This window comes from Barbus barbus (genome assembly GCF_936440315.1).
Source record: "Barbus barbus genome assembly, chromosome: 44".
Lineage (NCBI taxonomy): Eukaryota > Metazoa > Chordata > Actinopteri > Cypriniformes > Cyprinidae > Barbus > Barbus barbus.
The window spans coordinates 15,967,661-15,991,998 of NC_136722.1; the positions used below are offsets into that span (position 1 = coordinate 15,967,661).

General features: G+C 37.9%; 1 protein-coding gene and 1 long non-coding RNA gene across 4 annotated transcripts; one reads left to right on the forward strand and one right to left on the reverse strand.

The window, feature by feature from the left end:
• Window positions 1–132: 132 nt before the first annotated feature.
• LOC306863514 lies at window positions 133–4,263 on the forward strand. Its single transcript, XR_013783691.1, has 5 exons — window positions 133–463; window positions 869–997; window positions 1,648–1,716; window positions 2,108–2,260; window positions 2,355–4,263. It is a non-coding gene; the product is annotated as an uncharacterized lncRNA (long non-coding RNA).
• Window positions 3,809–24,059, reverse strand: LOC306863510 (zinc finger C2HC domain-containing protein 1A-like). Of its 3 annotated transcripts, XM_079406886.1 has the most exons (11): window positions 23,934–24,027; window positions 23,602–23,669; window positions 22,058–22,174; window positions 20,492–20,527; window positions 19,530–19,671; window positions 19,294–19,442; window positions 6,855–6,963; window positions 5,385–5,490; window positions 5,192–5,302; window positions 4,781–4,931; window positions 3,823–4,667 (listed from the first exon to the last, which is right to left on the reverse strand). In XM_079406886.1, exons 1-10 carry the CDS (start codon window positions 23,947–23,949, stop codon window positions 4,793–4,795), a joined length of 993 nt encoding a protein of 330 aa, XP_079263012.1. In that variant the 5' UTR covers window positions 23,950–24,027; the 3' UTR covers window positions 3,823–4,667; window positions 4,781–4,792. The 3 variants fall into 3 exon arrangements, with proteins under 3 accessions (XP_079263011.1, XP_079263013.1, XP_079263012.1); XM_079406885.1 differs by having other exon boundaries at window positions 3,809–4,931; window positions 23,934–24,059; XM_079406887.1 differs by lacking the exon at window positions 20,492–20,527 and having other exon boundaries at window positions 3,809–4,931; window positions 23,934–24,059.
• Between the last annotated feature and the right edge of the window lie 279 nt (window positions 24,060–24,338).

Consider the following 24,338-nt stretch of genomic DNA (forward strand, 5'->3'; position numbering starts at 1 on the left):
ATGACATTTTTGGAAACCCCTTGATTGAACCTAACACTGAAACCAACTTTGATGGGTCGTTGACACGGACACCTAGATAATTTCGATACAGTTAGTCACGCACTTGTTGTTCTCCAACGATATAATGCGATCAAACCAGACTGACTATAACTGTCACAAGCCGTCATGTTGAAACCGGGAAGGCCCCTCCTTTCGGTAACGTGTCCTCTCCGCTTGATCTGAACTCACACGGAGCATGGCTCGAAGCGATATAGCCCCAGTCATCCAGAGGCAAAACTAAAGCGATGAGATCCAGCAGTGACGGAAGTTTCATTCCAATGGACTATGAGCGTTTCAGTGACTGAAGGGCGAGGAAAGCATTAAACGACTGACCACCAGCTTGATTCGCGTGGAAAAACAATAGAAAAACATGAATTTCCATTTGTCCATCTTGAGGCGAGTTATGGCTCAAAAATGACCAATGGTAAGTTCATGCAGTCAGTGTCCCAGTCAAGGAAATGAGCTGAATTATTGCATTACTCTTACCTTCAAGGGCACAGCGTTGTTTGAACCTGACTGCAGGAAAAGCTTGTATTTATAGCTATCATTACTTGGGGATTCCCGGTGATTATAAGCAACAATCAAAACGAAACTCCATAGTGATTTACAAGAAAGCGTATTTATTACGAAAGTGATTGTTCACGAGGGGTTTATTCGTGTGGAAATGGTCATCCTGAAAGCTCGGAGTCATGTTGATCCTCTTTGAATGGCAATGTATTAAGTGCGTACGCTTGCAAGCCTAGTGTTGTGTAAATCCTGCATACGACTGAATGAAACCGTGCCATTGTAACTTTTTAGCGTTACACGTGTGCATTTTTTGTATTCGCAGCATCGTCTTGGTAGTTCTGTTTTGATGCTTATTATACTACCTCTTGCGTTTTCCTGTGAAAGCGGCCACAACAAAAACCAGATCACCGAGGATTACCGCAATATCATTAGGATACAACTGAAGCACGTTGTAAGTATTAATACCACATGTATGCCACCAGGTGAAGGGATTCAAACAGTTTACCTAATGTTGGCCTACTCTGGCATGTGTGTATAGGCTATACACATTTTAAAAACGTCTATTAAATTTATACTAAAACCGGCAGGGTAAAAATGTGCTTATGTTGCAGGCATGATGGGATAGGCCTATTTGTGCAGTAATTTACAGATACATTAGAATATAGCTGATACAGTGAACTATGTATCAGATTTGTACCTTAAAATTGCCACCATAATAATATGGGTAATAAAATAGGCCACATGATAAAGTTCAAAATTGGCATTTCCACGAACCATAGTTAATAAACACTAATCATGCTTTAAACATTTTGAACAAAAAAGAAAATGCGACAAAACACAAGGTACATAACTGATTCCTCAACATATGTTTTTCAGAATTTACTTGTATTTTCATGTTAAAAATATTATTTAGGTTTTCGCTGTTTCATTATTTCACAATAACCATTTTTACGGTGTTTTACAGAATGACTTAAGCTTAATTGAATGTATATAGGTATTTATACATCAAGTAAATAGGGAAACGTTTGAAATAAAGATTACTGAAAATAATGTATCAATTATATATATAGCTTATAATACTTTATTTTTGCTTTTTTTCAGGAGGCTGTTATTGAACAACTCAATTCAAACTGCATAAGAAATGTCAGCATGTTGAAGGAGCCCAAAAATGTGAGAAAATGTCTATACTTTTGTCTATTAAACAAACCCCATCTGTTGAAAAGTGTGCTCATACATTAGTCATAGTTCTCTCTCAAACTGAAAGAGCAAAAGATGTTTCTCATACTTGACAGCCTTTTATATGTGGCAGCAATGGCACATCCACTAAACGTGACGCAGTTTGGTCTTTCACTTTAGTATTCTGCAGATTTGCTTTGTAAATGTTCTGACCTGCCCTTCCCACTCATTCCAGACTCAGGGAACTCAAGTTCAGGGTCAGCTGGGTGCTGTTCATGGCACATAGATACAGATGGAACTTGTTAGTTTAACAACCCTGCTTGGACGCAACTTTCTCCTCCATTGTTGTCACTCATTTGCTGATTTATTTTTGATCCGCTCAAAGACACAGTCCATCCACAGAAAAATCTGCAGCGTTAACGGAAAACTGAGGAGAATCGAGAGGGAATCGGAGAATGTAAATGTACAACTGAAAGATGCGTTATATAGACTTGTGGAAGAAATAAATACGTCCTTGAGATGTTGGTGCCATGGACAGGTAACCGAAACAACCTGTTTCCTCACATTTGGTTTACTTTTACATCATTTTCATTTATTTGAACCTTCTTTTTGTTTCATTTGTGGATGAACAGAGACAGGGGACAAATAAGCCAAAACAGCAAAGACGAAAGTGGAAGCTTTGCAGAGTGAAAGACATTCTGGCCAACTTACAGAGACACTTTGAACAATACAATGCACTCCGCACAGACCTTCCAGAGCGTGGGAAGACTTCAGAGCAAACCGGTATATAATACTTGGCCTCCATCCATCTCGTAGCTCTATTACAACAAATGAATTTGCAAAATATGAAGAAGTAACTGGATGCACCATGTGCAATTCACACTATTCAGTATTTGACTGAAGAAAAACTTTATGGAAAAATATGTGCTAACTATAAACATACTACTTATGCATGAAAATGCTTCAAAACTTTGTACTTCGGACTGTTATCTTTGAGTACGGAGGGTGCAGCAAATGGAACTTGTTGGAAGTTGGTTTCAAAGCCTGTATTATATTAATTCACTAGGCCTCAAGTTACAACTTTGTTGTTTCACTTCTTTTTTTTGGGAAGTGACCCTATCCAAGTCTTACAGATTTTCTTAAAGTCTTACAATAAAGCCAAAGATTAAGCTTTTTCTTGGACAAAATTAAATTGAACGTGTTCCAAACCCAGTTTTTATATGAGGTTCTTTCTCAGTTTTGTGGGTTATTAATAATGCCGTTTCTTATAAATCCTCTTAGGGAGTGATATTTTTGGTATATAATTATTAAACCTTGAGCTTCTGAAATGGTTCTGTTTAACATGGTTGATCATTTTTATTGTTCTACGGCATCAAGCCAAAACAATCCTTGCCTTTTTTTTTTTTACTGTCTTTGTTTTTACCGAAAGAAACCTTTTAAATAGTCTTAAACAGCATTTTAATGCAACATCTACACTGACTTACAGATATTACTGCTGTAAACAAGCTGCCTGTCATTCATATATTAAAAAAAATCAACAGGTGGGCTTATATGGTACATGAACATTTTAGGGTCACTTCCCCTGTATAAAGAACTATCTGTTAACTTTTCACATATTCACTTCATATATGCTTTAATATGTAACGGTGCAGCACTGTTTTTTAAAAATATTATTGTATTGCTATGTAACATAAAATTTCCACTTTAATTCCCCATTTTATATGAAACTTCATGCCAGTATAGCTGCAAGAAAAACAATGGGTTCATAAAGAGAAACTGAAATATGGAACAGAACCATGTAAAAAAAAAAAAAACCCTCAAAACTAGGGCTATCAATCAATTAAAAACTTTAATCAATGCTTTAATGAATAACAACATATATTGCATATCAATATTTGTTGAGAAATGCCCCGAAATAAAAGGTAACTAACAACACTATTGTTAGTAAATTACTGTTTAGGCATGATAAAAACACTGGGTCAGTGATTAAATTCTTATTTTTGTAATAAATAGGTAATCGTACGTAATGTGTTAAACTGGCAGCCCTAAGTAAACAATTAAATAAACACATCAAGCAGAACACAATCTGATTTATGTTTTCCACTTTATTTATGTAGGATAAGCTCATTCCATTTGAACCATTCTATCCTTTAACAGCAAAATTTGTCATAATCCCAAAAGCAGGTATTCATAAGCTATATTTACTGCAGTAATAGAAGCATTAACAAGGTGCAGAGTGATGCCTGAAATGTATGTGAGCTTGAGATCGGCACAAACAGCCACCAACTCCTCGACCTCTCTCACCCTGAACCAGCAGTGATAAAGCTTAAAGGCTCGGAAACAATAAAATACCATTGTACTGTGTTACTTTTTGTAAGACTGTAATATGGTGGATGCTCTTGAAGAATGTGACATGACATTGCAGTTGCCTTTAAGTTTTGTAGGTTGTTAATGTGTAAATGTGTTGGACAGACTATATCAACCAAGGTTGAACAGATGTGATGGATTGTATGTCTAATAAATATATATATTTCTACAAGTAATTTTCTTGTTCAATACTGTTAAAAACACACAAAACAATAAAGAACGTATAAAACCAAAGTGAAATACAAAAGTGGATTGCTCAGCGAAAGAACTGTTGTCAATGTATTTAACATACGAAACTTTTTAACCTAAAAAAAAATTAAAATATTTTAAATAAACATTTCAATTCCCTCAAAATTACACAATACTACAATACGATTAATATTAGAATAGTTGCATTTTGTGTGTGATATGGTCCCATTTTAAGGCCTAGATCAATTTAAGTAAATTTAACATTTCAATATTCTAATCATAACTATAAGGAAGTAAACACTACTCCTTTTGTAGCAGTAACCAATCATATTGCACATTCATATTCCAAAACAAAAAAAACTGAGCAGAAGGTTGGGATGGGATTCTTTCTGTAGAAACAGAAGCAGATTACAAGTGAAATATTTCTACAGCACAAGGATTTGCAAACTAGTTGGTTGGAAAGTAATACTCAGTTTTTGCGGCTACAGTGAGTCAGTCTTACGTTTATATACACTTAGTAAATGTACATTCGTTTCACTCCGCACTCGCAGCAGAACTTGGCCCAGTCCACAGGGTACTTGGTCCCACACTCATGGCAAAACTTGGTGCCCGTTGTGGAAAAATGTATTTCATTTTCGTTTTTCACATCATTCCTAACAAAAGAAAACCATAAAGATGTGAATGAGTCAGTGTGGACTATTTAAAACAACCCAGAAGTTAGGTTAAAAACAACTGACTAAAAGACCTTTTGTAACTAATGTTGTGAACTGGAAAAGTTAAAGAAAATAACTGCCTGGAAGAGTTGATCTCTCGGTCCACTTCATTTGCATTCATCACCACAATTCCAAAGAAGTCACCCACACTCCACAGTGCAGCAGTGCTGTACACCAGTACTTGCAACATTCTATTGTACCTTGAAATACAGTTGTCTGCATTCTGGACCTTCTTCGTGTTCATCCCTACACCAGAAGGTGGATTTCTCAGCAAGCTTTGTGAAACCATGCCCTTGGGTTTCATGTTCCCTCTGCAAACACAACCATAATGATGGTCTTAAAATCTGAAGAAAATGTCAAATATCAGGACTGGTCAGTGAGCTGGTATCTTACTCGGAGGGAGGGCTGGTCAAACCAGAGGAGGTGTTCCGTAATGGAGAGTATCCTGATGATACGCTCTTCACTGAGCCAGTGGATGAGGTTTTGCTGCTAGGAATACCTGTGAAGGGAGAGGGGAAAGAGCTTTTTGAACCATTGACAGAGCCTTGATTTTTTTTTTTTTCTTATTTTAATAAGAATAAAAAAGTACCATCTCTACACTTTATGTTTGGATGTTTGTCAACTCAATGGCATTAATGTGCATTTTAAATGTTTTTTTAGAGAGTCCAAAGACTATTTTACTTTTTTACTGATGTTAAAAATACTAAAAGGAGACAATTGGAGGTGGGATGAAATTAGAACCAATATGTGGACAGGATCAGTGATGTAATTGTTACCTTAAAAAAACAAACAAACAACCCCCCCCCCCCCCCCCCCCCCCCCCAAAAAAAGTATATATTTTCTTCTATAGCGCCACCAAGTGACCAAAACACCAATTGTTTTTTTTAAGGACTTCAGACTTCAGATTGAGGGCTTATCCACGAGTCAGAAAAGCCAGAGCTTTCCCTATCCAATACTTTTTTCCCTCATTCTAAATATTTTTTTTCTGTAAACACTGCGTCGTTTCAAGAAATATCTGCGTACACACAAAACCACTGAAACAGACTCAAAATTATGTAGTATACATGCCAGACCAGTATGTGGCGATGTAATTCTACCACAGAAATACACTAAAAATGGAGCATGCGCATAAACCTTGAGTGCGGTATACAAACAAGAGCAAGAGTGGAGTCATATAAATGTAACATAAATAGATATTTATAAAATGTTTATTAAATTTATTTATAGAGTCGAACACAAGCATGTAGTCCGCTATTGTTGTTGTTGTTGCTTTTACGTAACGTAGCGGTGTCTGACTATGGTCGAGACGTTGGGTGATGACATCCTCGTTTCACAAAATATACAGATTGGCTGTACACACGAGAACGCATGGGACCCCGGATTCAAGCTCCCAAAACAGTGGATCCATCTGGATGAAGCACCGATACGATACAACATTTTTACTATACAGCTACACACATCTCTGTGTGTACTGGCTCTGAGCCCATACACACCTGTGCCAAGTTTGGTTACTATATCTCATTATTTTCAAAAGTTATAGCCTTTGAAGTAAAAGTGATTTACAAGTGACAAAGGCACAAAATAAAATTACTGAAACTTAAAAATTAAAATACAAACTGAAAACATAAAAACTAACTTAAAAATTACTATAATAGTTTATAAAAATATATAAAATAAAGTAGGCTGGATTTGAAGCACTAAAAACTGATATGTTTTGCTCACTAAAGTGGCCAAACACAGGAGCAATCCCGCAGGTTTAATAGCTCTGCTTGTGTCTAGCTTCACAAAAGTGATTTTTGATTAAATAACAAGAAGGAAATGATTGATTAAATAGGAAAATATTAGATTAAAACGAGTCCATACCTGTGCCAGCACCCTGCCCATAGGCTGAGCGCTGAGGTAGACGAGAAGACACGGTGGACACTGTGGATACAGCAGGCGAGATTGCCTTCTTTGGTGGAGAAATTTTATACTGCAGACATAGAAAAATGCAAAGTTTTTATCAACCCACTCAAGGCATTCTAAACAAATGGTGCAAATGAGCAAAATAAAATTAAGGCCACACGAAGTATCGGTTCTACACACTCTGCAGAGCAACATTTAGATCAGCACATACACGCATACATATTTTTCATGAATAAACAGTTTAAAGAACAAGTGTGGTTGTTATGGGCAGCCCAAATGCCGCAAATCAGGGGACATTTCTTCTCACCACTGACAGTTCTCCTAAATAGCAGTAAAGGTTCTTACGTAACAGTTTCCTCTTCAAACCTATTCACAAAGCTGCTGAGACCACCTCTTACCAAGAATGGGGAGCAATCTTAACATATGAAAAAAGGCAGACCTGGTTTCAATGGATTATGTCAACAAGCTTACTGACTATGCCCACAGTAATTGGCTGATGGGCAGGGGCGTGGCCAAAGTCCCTTTCAAGGAAAGTCCGTTCACTCGGCTGCCATATTTGCAATGCCTCCGGGCAGCTCAACAAGACCTATCTAAATGAATGGGGGAATCCTGAAATTTCCAAAACCGCTTGCTGAACTCGCGATTAAATTACATATTTAAAATCAGCAACAAAATCTGAAATAAACTGCCCCATGATTGTTGTTTCTTATGCTCTAATAAAGTTTAAAAAGCTTATTTTTCAGGCTAGACCAGCCAATGCACATGCGTAGTTCCAACGCGCTTATGACGGTGTATGTGCATCGGCTGCTCTAGCCTCCGGTTTCTATGGGAACCAGAGCTTCTAATCGCAGCTGCAGTGATGCATTGACTTTACCAATCAACGATTGGCTCTTTCATTTAGAAGGCGGGACTATCCCACCATATTGCGTGTTGCAGTTTCTCCCATTCATAAGTATAGGAGTGTCCCATCTTTGTATTTCTATAGTACTTTGGCGTAGTGTATGCAGGGTATTCACGTGCATATAGGCCCGGGCTGATTTGGGACCCGCTGTGGGGGACCTTTTAATTAAAATGAGCAAATGTATTCTTAATACATGGCCACAATAAATATGCCTTAGAACTTTTGCTTTGGAACAAGTGCGTGAATAATCTTAATTCATGTACAAAAATTCAAAATTCCACCTAAAAAAAAAAGGGTGTGGCGATTAATTGACAATGTTGGCAGTTATACTGTTGGCATTTCTGCGGTAAATGTTATGTTATGACTTATGACTATCCAGAAGTTGTTTTATTGATTTTCTAAACACTAACTGATCGATTATGAGATTTTCTGATCGACCCGTTTTTATTAAGTTATGATTTTTTTTATGTCTTCTGATATTCATGGGTTTATTTCGTGCTGTAGAAAAAAATGATTGATTCACATGCTGCTTGAACTGAGGCGAATAGAGTGATCTAACACTACATTAAAGAGCTAAAAACACTTATTGTTTCGTGACAAAATTGACAATTTAAATGCTACAATTTGTGTTATATTAAAAGCAAAACATGCTTATTGCGATTATGGGTGGCTGGCATGCTACAAATAATGAATGTTAATTATTATTTCAAAGCATTTATACCGTCAACCAAACAGCTTGTAAATTATCATCTAATGTTATTTACCTCAGAAAACACAACAATAAGGAGTGTTGGAGCCCACATTAATCTATAACGTTTGGGGGGAGGGGGGAAACATGTTTTTGCTTTAAGCTGGCTGCACACTAGACGATTTTCAAATCTTAACCGATTTTAAAACCATGGGAGACCACAGATATGAATACAGTTCAACTGATTTTTAGCCTTATAATCCGCTGAACACGCACACTTGATGATTAGAGCAGACAGCACACTTGAAGAGTGTAGGAACGATTTCACAGTGGCACGTGATCTCACGGAGACTCGCGAGATCAAACGTGACTAGAGAAGAAAAACAAATAGAGGACAATCGATGTTGTCAGCTGGCTCTCCTGGCGTGCATTCTGTTTCACAGTGAAAAACAAAGTATACAAAAGAATATGGATGATGTTCTCTGATTTCACGGCATGTTTGTGGCTGCCAGGTTTCAGCTATAGAAGCATGCAACATCTGGTGAGTGATGCTTGCTCGCTCTCATTGGCTATCGCGGGTATCACGTCAGAGGCAGCCCGATCAAGAGTTGTAAATATCAAACATGTTAGATATTTCCGATTTGAGTTCAGTGATGCTCCGTTTCGATCGGGAGCAGATGAATAATCGTAATGACACCACACTGTAGGATATCAGAGACCGAATCAGACAAAATTTAAGATTCGATCAGAACATCGAAACCTGAGGAGCTGAAATTCCACAGAGGCCCAAGAAAACAGGACAACGCCATAAATCTGTCCAGATCATAGCGCCAGCCCATCTGAAGAAAGCCTAACCAGCAAGTCTGTTTCACAAAACAGCTTGCAACAGTAAGACAAAAGAATACTTATTGATAAGTCCAACGCAGGAAGGAGACTGTCAAATTTGGGGCAAGTAATCAAGACTGATGGTCAAAGAGATGGCTGTCACATGTAAATCTGTGATAGAAATAACGAGCTACAGACTCTCTTGGACAGGTCTCCCACCGCACCCAAGACAAAGAACCAGACTGAAATTCCTTCCAAACCCCTTTTGACCTTTTTGTTCTACACAGAAATACACACAGAGACCGTCTTTTCCATATGCACCTAAAATCAATTTATGAGCAACTAATCATTTCTATGCATAACTCCATATCATGTATGTAACCCACACAACTGACGATCATGTTTTAATCACATATTGTATGTCTTTTTAATAACTACTGAATAGCTTAAAGGTTAATAGTCATGTTTGGTATGTATGAGTTTGGAAATTCATGCTTTAAATGTTTCTTCCAATCAATTATTTGTCAAATGTATCATAGTCTTGTTATAGAAATCATGTCCAAAATTATACTTTACAAGAGAGGAAAAATTCAGACCATGTGACTGATACAGGATTTATGATGGGGAAGAAACAGAGCAACACCCCTAGCTAAGATAATTTCTAATTGGTCAAGACATTCATTGGGACGGGTCCGAAAGCAGAGTTTAAAAACTCAGCACACCATCAAATCTCCTCTCTCTTCTCTTTTGCTTCAACTTTTGCCACCGCGTTCTGACGCGTTGAAAAGTGTAGTAACAGTTGTTACTACATGAAATGTTTACTTTCTGAGGTGGATTGCCCACAACAGCCATTTTAGGATGGTTTGTGATTTGGTTTTAGTGACTTAGGAGTCCTCTTGTTTCCTCTAAGTTTCTCCTTAATCAGCAAGTTAGGAGCCACTTTTAACCTTAATGGCTCATTTCGACTGAGTGGTATGGTTCAGTACAGTACAGTATGCAATTATGTCTGTTTCCATTGTCAGAAGTTGTGAATGGTACCAAAATAACAAACCGTACCACGTTTTTTGGCACCCTTCCTTCGGGGTACCTAGTAAAGTAGTTCAGTACCTAAATGGTGGAGCTAGACTCACTGAAAAATGTTGACTGGTTGACAGAATCGTCACTTGCGCGTGTTACAAGGAGAATGACAACATAAAGGAAATGAAGCGTCTCCTTCACTTGTTCCGTCATGCTGCTCATGCATGTTGGGTTTGTTTACATCAGAGTGTGCAAAGACACAAAAAAAAAAAAAAAAAAAAAAAAAGTGTATTTTAGAATTTTATATTTTCACACATACACACAGACAATGTCGTGCTTTCTTCTTCACGTGAGAATGGCGTCAATCGCTACTTGTATTGTATAACTTTATTGTCCACCTGAGTGAAAAATTGTCTTTGGCTCACCAGCACAACAAAATTAGTGACAACATACATAGTACAATAGAATCACAATCATTAGTCACGATACACATAATACATAAAAAGAGAATAAAAAGATACAGTTCATGCCTTGCGTACTGTTTGATTAAACACTTGCTGAATTAATGATTTTAATTGCATTTGGGATAAAGGACCTCTTAAAAACATTTTTATTTACTAGAGGAAGTCTATAACATCTATACCTGACTTCAAGGGCTCAAACTGGCTGAAAAGAGGCTGAGAATTATCTTCTAGAATAACTCTCGCCTTCTTCATTGTTCTTTAAAGTTGTATTTGTTGGTTCTGAGGCCTGCCAATTATTTTATTTGCCATGGATACAATTATGGAAAGTCTGTTCTTGAGTCTACAATTTAGATAGGGGGAGTCGTGGCCTAATGGTTAGAGAGTCGGACTCGTAATCGAAAGGTTGCGGGTTCGAGCCCCCGGCCGGCAGGAATTGTAGGTGGGGGGAGGGAACGTCCAGCGCTCTCTCCACCCTCAATACCACGACTGGCACCGAACCCCCAACTGCTCCCCGGGCGCCGCAGCATGGCTGCCCACTGCTCCGGGTGTGTGTTCACGGTGTGTGTGTGGATTTGTTCACTACTCACTGCTGTGTGTGTGCACTTGGATGGGTTAAAGGCAGAGCACCAATTTCGAGTATGGGTCACCATACTTGACAATACGTCACGACTTTACTTTACTTTACTTTAGATGCTAATACCAGGCAGAAAGATGAAAGGTTAAAACACTTTCAACAATGGATTTATACACAAGTTCCAAGATGTGCTTACTAACACAAAGACCACTAAGCTGTCCGAGAAGGAAAAGTCACTGTGCATCTTTTAAAAATATACTCTGAATTATCAGCAAAACTCAACTGAGAATCCAGAATTGAACCAAGGTACTTAAAATTTTCCATAATTTCAACTTGTTGACCCTCAAGTAAAATCGGCTCTCATTTCACATATCGTTTTGTATACATAATTCTTTAGTCTTGGCAACATTGATTTCTGATTGGCTAGAACAACACCAAGTTTCAAGGGCCTTAATAGGAGTCAGGTAGACCAAATTTGTTTTGTCCAACAGGCCAAATCATCAGCACATTTAAATAAACTAAAATTTTCCTCAATTGTAAATTCATTATTAAAAATAAAAAATAGCACAGGGGAGAGAACACAACCTTGTGGGCAGCCATTGCTCACAGTGAGCACATCAGACATAACCCCTCTAACACAGACTCTTTGTGAACGACAAGAAAGGAAACTTCTAGTCCAAAGGATTAGCCCTTGATTAATTTTAAGATCAAGTAGCCTTTTTAAAAGAAGATGTGTCTTCATTGACATAAAAGTTGAACTTTAATCCACAAATAAAATCCTAGCATATCCTTTAGGATTTGGAAGATGTTTAGTAACTGTATTAAGAAGAGTCAGTACAGCATTGTCTGTGCCTCTATTACTCTTATATGCAAACTGAAGTGGATCTTGCTTAGAGGCCACTCTTGTTAAATAACTAGCTAAAACTTGCTCCATAGTTTTACACAATATAGAAGGCCGGAAATAATTTGGCATACTTGCACCTGACTTTTTTGCCACAAGTTGAATCACTGAGTATTTCCATAGTTTTGGCACTGTACATTTATACAAGAAAAATTCAAATAACCTTGTAATATTCCTTTCATTAAGACACATCTTCAGCTGTTTAGATACCCAAGGCTTGTTATTAGAGAAAATTTTCACAGTTTTCGTTTCAGATACAGAATCTTCACACAATTTGATATGAGACGTAATGGTATCTGTGAGTTCGTCGGAGTCCTGACATGACTGAAAAAAAATGTTCCAATTAGTTTCATTGAAGCAGTCCCTTAGTTGCTCTTTACACCTGTTGGACCACACATGTATCTGCTTAATAACAGGCTTCGCTCTCTTCACAGCAGCCCTGTACTTGGGCAGGAAGTGAATTACATTGTGGTCAGATTTCCCGAGGGGAGTTCTGTAAACTGGTTTATAAGCATTGGTAATATTTCTCCGATCAATAGTTCGATTTAAGCGGGTAGGACAGTCTACATATTGTTGAAGTGTAGGAAGGCATTTAGATAAATCACAAGAATTAAAATCCCTAAGAGTTAAAACAGGTTGATCTGCCACAGCATCTCAATAGGATTCATGTCAGGACTTTGACTAGGCCACTCCAAAGTCTTCATTTTGTTTTTCTTCAGCCATTCAGAGGTGGATTTGCTGGTGTGTTTTGGATCATTGTCCTGCTGCAGAACCCAAGTTTGCTTTAGCTTGAGGTCACGAACAGATGGCCGGACATTGTCCTTCAGGATTTTTTGGTAGACAGCTGAATTCATGGTTCCATTTATCACAGCAAGTCTTCCAGGTCCTGAAGCAGCAAAACAGCCCCAGACCATCACACTACCACCACCATATTTTACTGTTAGTATAATGTTCTTTTTCTGAAATGCTGTGTTACTTTTACGCCAGATGTAATGGGACACACACCTTCCAAAAAGTTCAACTTTTGTCTCGTCTGTCCACAGAGTATTTTCCCAAAAGTCTTGGGGATCATCAAAATGTTTTCTGGCAAAACTGAGACAAGCCTTTATGTCCATGCAGGCAGAACAATGGTGGAGTCATGAACACTGACCTTAACCGAGGCAAGTGAGGCCTGCAGTTCTTTAGATGTTGTTCTGGGGTCTTTTGTGACCTCTTGGATGAGTCGTCGCTGTGCTCTTGGGGTAATTTTGGTCAGCCGGCCACTCCTGGGAAGGTTCACCACTGTTCCATGTTTTCGCCATTTGTGGATAATGGCTCTCACTGTGGTTCGCTGGAGTCCCAAAGCTTTAGAAATGGCTTCATAACCTTTTCCAGACTGATAGATCTCAATTACTTTCTCATTTGTTCCTAAATTTCTTTGGATCTCAACATGATGTGTAGCTTTTGAGGATCTTTTGGTCTACTTCACTTTGTCAGACAGGTCCTATTTAAGTGATTTCTTGTTTGCGAACAGGTGTGGCAGTAATGTGCCAGGGTGTGGCTAGAGAAACTGAACTCAGGTGTGATAAACCACAGTTATGGTTTAACGGGGGGGGCATGTTGGATTTTGTTTTCCCTTCATAAAAAAACCCTTCATTTAAAAACTGCATGTTGTGTTTACTTGTGTTATCTTTGATTAATATTTAAATTTGTTTGATGATCTGAAAAGTGTGACAAACATGCAAAAATATTAAAAATCAGGACGGGGGCCAACACTTTTTCACACCACTGTATATAGTTTATGCATATACAACTTATATTCTATGCGAAGATTTTTTTTAAGTTCACCTAAAGAGCATATTAAATGTTAAAAATAATGGCTCTCTGTTATACTGTAATGCTGAATGGCTATAGTTAATGGCTAAAATTGAGGGGAAAAATGCATTTAATAGAGACATCAGTAGCATTATTGGTATCAACGATACTGATCTTCATTAATAATATGGTACTTAGTAAAAAGATTAGATACATAAAACACATTGAACATTTAAAATATACCATAGTTTCTACATTACTTTGGAGGTTCAATATGAACTTATGTCAATATACATATATTAATATGCAATTACTCGTCATTAATTAGAGAAAAATGTGTGATTAGTTAATTTTTTAATCGACTGACAGACATCACTAATGTTAAAGGGGGGGTCTAATGCCATTTCATGCATGTGGAGTTATTTACACAGTTAAAGAGATGGATTCTCATGCTAAACATCCTCATCCTAAACATGGCCAAAGTTTCAAAAAATGATTTGAATGAAGAATGGAGTATTTCTGTGCCAAATACACTTTTTGGGTTTGTACAAGTTTCGGAAAGTTTTTTTTGAGCATGGCTCTTCATGACGTAATGAAGGGTATAATTGGGCACTTTTCCCGCTCATTAACGCATTTCATTCGGCAGCACTGCACGTGATTTGGAAGAATGTCTTCAAAGAAGTGTGTTTTTGGTTGTAAGGGAAAAATAACCTTGTCCAGCTTCCCAAAGAACCCAACGTTACATAAACAGAGCATGCAGTTTGTTTTTTCCAGGGCAGCAACGGACTTTTGCAAGTGTGTTTGTTGACAAAGGTTTTATAAACAAGGCCCAGTTCGACGCTGGATTTGCACATCATTTGATAGTGAAAGATGGAGAGGTCCCATCTATAAAATATCCCAGTTATGATTCGGAACTGCAGACGGTAAGTGAAACAGTATCAAATGTCTGTGTTTTGTTGGCAATCGGCACTCAAGTGCTCATCACTCTTTAGCTCCGCCCACAGCACGCCTCCAGGAGCTCGGCTGTTTTCGGTGAGAATTGAAATACTACTTTGTAGGTACTCAAGATTAACATGAGATTGGGTGAAACTGTGTGTGTTATGTCCCCTTTAACCTTTTATAGATGTTGGTGTAGGTAATATTAGTTAATCTTACAGTTAAATATGCATTTCAATTTAATGTCTAATTTTATAGGCCCCATAATTTTGACAGCCCCCATACTCTTGGCCCCCTTCAAATTTTCAGTTTGATAATCCGGCCCTCAAATGAAGCTAATTGAATAGCCCTGGTCTAGACGATTCTGGCAAGAAACACAAGATGGTCTACATTATCTGGCTTCAGAGATGCCCTTTTACATGTGACAATGTTGCCACCTGTGCTAAAAACCCTCTCAGAGGGGAAGCTTGTGGCATGAATACACAAGCAATGTTGTGCCAGTTGGCTTACTCTGGGGAAGTTCAGTCCAATCAAGAGGATTTGAGTAATTGCCAGCATCTGGAGACAGAAGGTAGTTGCAGAGCTCCCTCTTAACTGCCTCCTGTGCACTCAAGCCTTATGTGTTAGTAGTAGTGGTGGTCCTGTTTGAAGCCCACCACTAGCCAGAGACCGATTTGTTTTCTTGGCCAGATGCAGAAGCGTCTCCCACAGTTTCTTCTTTGGACTATTCTTTCCTTACCACAACAACTCTCTCCCTTCAGCATCTCCAACACAGCTCTCTCTTTGATCTATTCTCTCTTCTCCTACTTAAGGGTACTAATTTTGAGGTTAAAACGTGATGTGTAGTAGCTTAGCCTACTACTGCTGAGAACTGGCTATGTGTCTGTGGTGTACATCATCATGATAGTACTTTATTGTCAAGGTGAAATTCCTTGGCTGATCCCCCATAAAATAGTGATACGAAAACTAAATATTAATATTAAAGGGGTCATATGATGTTGCTAAAAAGAACATTATTTTGTGTATCATGTTCAAGATTGCTATAAGTGAAAGACCACCAACAAGATGAGGCATTTTGTCAGTTATCGGTTCTATTTATGATCCCTTGGGATTTCTTTCACCACTAATACTTCCTTCTAAGTTGCTGTTACAGGAATTGTGTAAAAGAAACATCGGATGGGATAATGAAATGCCACAAACACTTTTATGCCAGTGGTCTGAGTGGCTGCAAGATCTCAACAAGATAGCTGTGGTGAAAGTTGGCAGATGTATCAAGCCAAAGGATTTTGGAGCGATCAGGATGGCTCAATTGCATCACTTTTCAGATGCAAGTCAATATGGTTATGGAACTGTCTCTTACTTGCGTCTGGAAGATGAAAATAAAAGGGTGAGACTTTCCTTCATGCTTGGAAAATCTAGGGTTGCTCCTTTGAAACAAATAACTATACCAAGACTTGAACTTGCAGCTGCTGTTTTAGCAGTCAGAATTGACAAGATGCTTAAGAAGGAACTTCAACTGGATCTAGATAAGTCAGTTTTTTGGACAGACAGCCAAACTGTATTGAAGTACATTGCCAATGATGCCAAAAGGTTTCATACATTTGTAGCAAACAGAGTGTCAGTCATCAGGGAGGCAACAGATGTTGTACAGTGGAGACATATTGGAACAAAGTTAAATCCTGCTGATGATGCCTCTATAGGCATGTCTATTGAAAACTTCTTGAAATCCAGCAGATGGATATAGGGTTCAAATTTACTGTTGGAAGCTTCAGAGGAATGGCCACAATCCTCTTTTGACTGAGCCTTGATAGATGATCCAGAGGTAAAAAAGGATACAGTGGTAAATGCTGCCATTTCAAACTGTTCTGACAGTGCTACTCATCAACTCTTGAACTATTTTTCTGATTGGACAAAACTGAAAACTGAAGTGGCATGGATTCTAAAGTTCAAAGATGTTCTTTTGAAGCTCAAGCAATACAGAACACACATTCAGTCCTCATTTACTTCTGGAACAAACAATTCCACAGTAGAGCAGGACAGAGTTAATGAGGAAATGAGAAGGTTTCGAACTGGATTCCATCAGAATCAGAATCAGAATGAGCTTTATTGGCCAAGTATGTTTACACATACAAGGAATTTGTTGTAGTGACAGAAGCTCCACAGTGCAACAGAAAGACAGCAACAGGACAGGACACAGATAATAAAAGAATAATATACAAATATCCAAATAGGCAATGTACAAAGCAGCAAAAACACAATATATAATATAGACAACCATGTATGTACAGGTCAAGTATGTGCAAATTAGAAATGAGAAAATAAAAATAAAATAAGTGAGTGTGGTGAATGGATAATGTATTATAGTTGTGTGTTCCACCTTTATTGTTGAGTGTTCACGAGATTGCCTGAGGGAAGAAACTGTTTCTGTGTCTGGTCGTTCTGGTGCTCAGAGCTCTGTAACGTCGACCAGACGGTAACAGTTCAAAGAGGGAGTGTGCTGGATGTGAGGGGTCCAGAGTGATTTTACCAGCCCTTTTGCTCACTCTGGCTAAGTACAGTTCCTGGAGAGTGGGGAGGGTTGTACCAATGATTCGCTCAGCAGTCCGGACTAATCTCCGTAGTCTTCTGAGGTCAGATTTGGTAGCTGAGCTGAACCAGACAGTTATTGAAGTGCAGAGGATGGATTCAATGATGGCGGAGTAGAACTGTTTCAGCAAGTCCTGTGGCAGGTTGAACTTCCCTAGCTGGCGAAGAAAGTACAACCTCTGCTGGGCCTTTCTGACAATGGAGTCTATGTGAATATCCCACTTCAGGTCCTGAGAGATGGTGGTGCCCAGGAATCTGAATGACTCCATTGCAGTCACAGTGCTGTTCATGATGGTGAGTGGGGGGAGAGCAGGGGGGTTTCTCCTGAAGTCCACAATCATCTCCACAGTTTTGAGCGTGTTAAGCTCCAGGTTGTTAAGACTGCACCAGACAGCCAGCTCCTTAACCTCCTGTCTGTAAGCAGACTCGTCACCGTCCTGGATGAGCCCGATCAGTGTGGTGTCGTCTGCAAACTTCAGGAGCTTGACAGAAGGGTCTTTAGAGGTGCAGTCGTTGGTGTACAGGGAGAAGAGCAGTGGGGAGAGTATGCAGCCCTGAGGAGCTCCAGTGCTGATGGTACGAGTGCTGGATGTGAATTTACCAAGCTTTACTAACTGCTGTCTGTCTGTCAGGAAGCTGTTGATCCACTGACAGACGGAGGTGGGGACGGAGAGCTGGGTTAGCTTATTCTGAAGGGTTTCCGTGATGATGGTTTTAAAAGCGGAGCTGAAGTCCACAAACAGGATCCTCACATAAGTCCCCGTTCTGTCCAGATGCTTCAGGATGAAGTGCAGTCACATGTTGACTGCATCATCCACAGATCTGTTTGCTCTGTAGGCAAACTGCAGGGGGTCAAGTGATGTCCTTCAGATAAGCCAAAACCAGTCTTTCAAATGATTTCATGGCTACAGATGTTAGGGCCACAGGTCTGTAGTCATTAAGTCCAGTAATTTTGGGTTTCTTTGGGACGGGGATGATGGTGGAGCATTTGAAGCATGAGGGGACTTCACACAGCTCCAGTGATCTGTTGAAGATCTGTGTGAAGATGGGGGCCAGCTGGTCAGCACAGATTTTCAGACAGGCTGGTGACACACCGTCTGGGCCTGGTGCTTTCCTTCTTTTGTTCTTCCTGAAGACCTGGCACACATCTTCTTCGCTGATTTGAATTGTAGGTGTGGAGGAGAGGAGGGTTGCTGGAGGTGTTAATGGGTGTGTGGAGAGGTGTTCAGGGCTGGTGTGGGGTGATTTTTCAAAACGACATTAAACTCGTTCAAGTCGTCTGCCAGGTGTTGATAACCAGGTTGATGCCAGGCTTCTGTAAAGCTGTGCTCACGTGCACTTGCGGTGGAATGTAGACACTCACGAGAATGAATGAACGGCTTGCAGTTAATGAAGAGCGTTAGAATGCACAAGGCGAATTAACGTATACAATGCATAAATCTTTGAATAATCTTAGGTAATGAATACCAATACGGCAGTGCGGTGGCTTCACTTTTTTTGACGTTATCAGCAAACCAGTCCTCTATTATAGATCAGCGGTCCCAAGTGATAGTGTTCAAAAGGGACGAGACAGCCTTTAAAATTTTCAAATGTATTCAAATTAAGTTTCTGATAATTCGATTTATGTTTTTCACGTTAAATGGCATATTTTTTCTAAGTAAAAAAAAAAAATCCTGGCTGACCCCAAGCGATCTTTACAGTGAAGCCTCACCTGAGTCCTGGCTGGGGGTTTGGCTTTATCGCTCCCAGGAAACTTGCCTTTGTTGGAAATTCTGGACGCTTGCTCTTTACAGAACTTGATGTGGCGATCTGCTGCATTCTCACTGAAGCGTCGCTGGCAATAGGGACACTGGATATAATCTGGAAAAGTCAATCGCTCTTACTGTTTTTATCGATCTTACTGTTAACTCTTCTAAGTATCAATAGACTAGTGTTTTGTTTTTTTACCTGGATCATAGGATGGAGGAGGGGGTGGCGGAAGGGGTCCGCCATCTTTCATGACTTGATCCAAACCTTTGGCAGCACGAATGGTGGCAATGAATTCTTCATGCTTTCGGCGCCAATTGGACTGTTTCTTCGGTGGTTCAGGCTTTTTAAAACAAACATTTAGTTTGAAAACATTTTAATTAAAATCAAACAGGAATGCAGGATATTCTAATTCTAAATGTCCTAAATCACCTACTACATAACCTTCAAAGGGGGAATAAGATTACTTAAAGATTAATTATTCTCATTTTGTAATAAAGTCTATCTTCTGGCATCAAAACCCCAAGACTTTGAGAGTGATTCTTCATAGAAAAGGCAGAAGCCACCACAAATGTTGAAACTGATTTATTTTTAACTTTTAAAATTTGTTAAAAATGTTGTATATTATTATAATGTAATTTAACTAAAATGTTTTCTAAAAATCTTGATGTACAACATCTACCAACATTTCTTATTTAATTTTTTCCTATCAACAACTGCTTTTAACAAAAAACAAAAAACAACCAACAACAAGAACAACATGCAGTTCATCATACATCTGAAATTACAAAATTAATCATGGCTAATTTTAATCGATTGATACTTCTATTTTCTGCTAACAAAAAAACGTTTGAAAACAAGCCAATCATCACTACAGCAGAAATACTATAGGAAATATCTTGAATGTTGTGTTGAATAAGTGTTTTTAATAACGATAATTGTGTTTTGTATGTCAGGACAGGTAGATAAACATTGTTTATTGATCCCAGTAGGTAAACGTGAGACAAACATACTCTTTTAAACTTATAACTCTTTTGGAGATTTTTTTCCCCAAAACAAGCAAATATTAAACACTGCAGCCTTAATATTAGAAGTGACAAGGTGAGACACAAAATTCAGTGATGAGAAAAAAATAAATAAAAAAATCAAACATTGAAACTTACTTTATCAGACTTAGAGCTGCTGGAAGAACTTTGTAACTGAAACATAACCAAAACAAATAACCATAAAAAGGGGTTTTAGAATATTTCAGGGCACTAGGGTATGATATGAGGGTAGCCGTGGAGGAAAACAGCCCGGAAAAGTGGGCTCTGTTTGAGACTGAGGTCTTTTTCACATTTGTTATGCTTGCTTGAGGCCAAACCAGAGTTTGATTGTTCTGAATCAAAACATGTAAACTGGTAGATTGACGTTGCCTTGCTAAAGCTATATTTAGCAGTTTCAAACAAGTTGTCTGATGTATTCAGAGAGTTGAGAAACAACTGTCATGTTCACACTGCCCCCAAAAAACTAGAGGTTGTGGAGGAAGCCAAGCATGATATTCCTTTAGACCAGTGATACTCAAATCTGGCTTGCCAGATCCCCGTTCCTGCAGAGTTTAGCTCCAACCCTGATCAAACTCACCTACCTGTGATTTTCTAATGATCCTGAAGACATTGATTAGCATGCTTAGGTGTGTTTGATTAGGGTTAGAGCTAAACTCTGCAGGAAAGTGGATCTCGTGAGCCAGACTTGAGTATCACTGCTTTAGACTAACTGATAAAGAATGGCACAAACAACAGAAAGGTTTCCCAGGAACAGCCATCCCGGAAAAATATGAAACAAGGAATGTGCACACAAAAAAATAAATAATAATACAATAAAGGAGTAATTCATGGAGTACAAGAGACTTGCATTGAGGTTTATGGTCATGGTCAGAATTGTGACAAAATAAAAGTAAATGTAAAAACAGTGCAGAAAAAAAAATTAACAGTTATGTCTTATTGTTTTATAATTTTCAGGTTTTTTTATTTAAAGAGATTTTACTAAAATCACTTTTTAGTAAATTAATACCCTAATAAACCTGATATATTTTGATGTAAAAGTACTGCAAGTCCATTTGGATAAAAGCATTTTTTTTTTTTTCTGCATTAACTACATTTATTCAATGTGAAACTTCAATGTGAATTCTGTTAAAGAACATTAAATATATTTAATCCATAAAGTATGGGGAAAATAATTTTTAATTACCACAGATTAGCATTGAGGTTTTTATTCCCTGAGAATTTCAATCCAGAAAAAAACAAAACAGTCGTGCTCATTGGATATTAGCGTGTTGAGGCATTGTAAGTCTTAGCCCTACAAAATATCTTCGTTATTTTTATTATTATTAGCTATACAGGACTGGGAACTGTAACTAGTGCAGCTACGCAATGAGGTTTAAAAGCCAGTAAAATAGATTCTTGCTTTTATGCTCATGTTGTTTTATTACTACTAAGATGAATTTGGTGAACGTCTCTTTTGCCAATGTATGCAGTGACACTGCAGAAGATTTTATGGCAACAGCACACAACACTGAATTTCTGAGTGTGCAGCAGTCTGAACAATATACTGTATGTAATAACTCGGGTTCAGTTCTCATTGGCTGTGAAGAGGAAGGGAACAAATGCAGTACAAGGTAAACTAGATCCAGGTCCAATCAACTAGTGTAAAAGTGTCGCTGTAATGTTTAAATGTGGTCGTTTCCTCACCTTTGGTTTTATGGGTTTGACTGTAGGAATATCAGTCCCCTCTGCCCTTTGCCTGCTGGAGTCAAACACCTTTCTTTTCTTTACTGCTGTCTTCTGGCAGATCGGCGTATGTTTTTTCTACAATAGGTAATCAGGTGGGCAGGTATCAAATAACTGTGACAGCAGTGCGCTGATTGAGTAATTATACCAGGTTTTGTGTTTGCTTTGTGACCTGAGAGAAATACATGCCTTGTTGCTAATCTTGATTTGGCAACTACATAACAACATAATTGGTTAGTTTATTGCTAGGCAACACAATGTAAACTACAGTTCTTTTTTTTTTTTTTTTTTATAAATGTACATTTTTATTCAACAATCAAGCATTAAATTATGTAACAATTAACAATTACAAGGACAATTATAATGTTACAAAAGATTTCAAATAAATGCCATTGTTTTGAAAAAAATGTACCATGGTTTCTAAAAAAATATTAAAGGGGTAGTTCACCCAAAAATTCTGTCATCATTTACTCACCCTCAAGTAGTTCCAAACCTGTATGAATTTCTTTGCTCCGCTGAACACAAAGGAAGATATTTTGAAGTAAGTTTGTAACCAGGCTGTTTTGGGGCACCATTGACTTCCATAGTAGGAAAAAAATACTATGGAAGTCAATGGTGCCCCAGTACTGTTTCCCACATTTTTCAGAATATCTTCCTTTGTGTTCAGCAGAACTAAGACATTCATACAGGTTTGGAAATACTTGAGGGTGAGTAAATGATGACAGCATTCTCATTTTTGGCTGAACTATCCCTTTAAGCACAACTGTTTTGTTGAGCAGCAAATCAGCATATTTGAATGATTTCAGAAGGATCATGTGACGCTGAAGACTGGAGTAATGGCTGCCAAAAATTCAGCTCTTCCAACACAGGATTAAATTACATTTGAAAATATATTACAAAGTATATTTTTATTTAATGCCATGTCAGCATCTTAGGCTATTTTCATGGCAAATACAATTAAAAAAATACAAGTATAACAAATACAATAAAAACCAGCAAACAAACAAACAAAAGTTATATTACACAAGATTTTTTACATTAACATATGATAAAAATTCTAAAACTTTTTCTGGCAAAATTATACTACATAACTCTTTAAGTGAGTTTGAAAATATATTAAAATAGAGAATATTTTTTTCTATATAATAAAATTTCACAATATTACAGTTTTTTTTTTTACTGCAAGTACTGTTCACTGTTATTAATTAAAAATAAATTCAGCCTTGGTCAGCATAAAAGACTTCTTTAGAAAAACAAAACAAAAAAACTTACAGACATCAAACTTTTGAACTGTAGTGTACATTTTGTATCATACTTGCTAGGCAACACATAATAATGCACAAACTGTAACTTAGTAAAAAAATATGATTTATATACAGTCATATGTTTAACTTAGACTGCCACATTTGGGATTTTTATTTTTATGTTTGCACACACATTTGAATGGCAAGATAATTTACATCAACCACCAGCTGTCAGCTTATCGTCCATTCAGAAATACTTACAAGAACCTTTGATAAAAACCTTCTTCCACATATTTTGCAGGGCAGCAGGTCTTCAGAAACAGGAGATTCTGTAGACAAAACACAAAAAATAAATAGTAACAGATCAACATGATAAAATAGAAAAAACACAAAAATGATAAAGATGAGTTTGTGCACAGTCAAACGTCAGTATTTTCTCTTCCATGGTGATAACCACAAACAACAGCGACCGAATAAACCAAAGCTGCCCTCCCTTAAACAACCACACGGATTGAATGCTAAAGGTTAGAAGCGCCATTATATTCACAATATTTACATAGGCATTTTTTTTATTTTATTTTTTAAAGCCTCACCTTCTATTTCCTCCATCTTTCTTGCCTGTTAAGACACTAAGGACGATGCTGTAGCAACTAGATCTTCTAGGTAGCCTCTCCACATGCTAGTATCCTTATTTTTGATTGGTCTTTTCCCGTTTCCCTGCAGAAATAAACGCTGTGGCCGCTAGGTGGGACGTGGGAGGCGACCAGACTGTGCATTACAATCTACAGAAAGATTAATAATCTTCCACTGATATGACGTTATTAAAAAAATAAAAACAGATTTTATGCATGCATACTTACTATAGTACGTGTTTGCACTATTTAGTTTTTCTTGTCATTAAAATTACTGGCAAATTTCCAGACACAAAGCTACTATTTGCAAAAGCAAAATAAAGGAATATTGTTCCTGTCAGATGCCATATTGCACCATATTCTTCT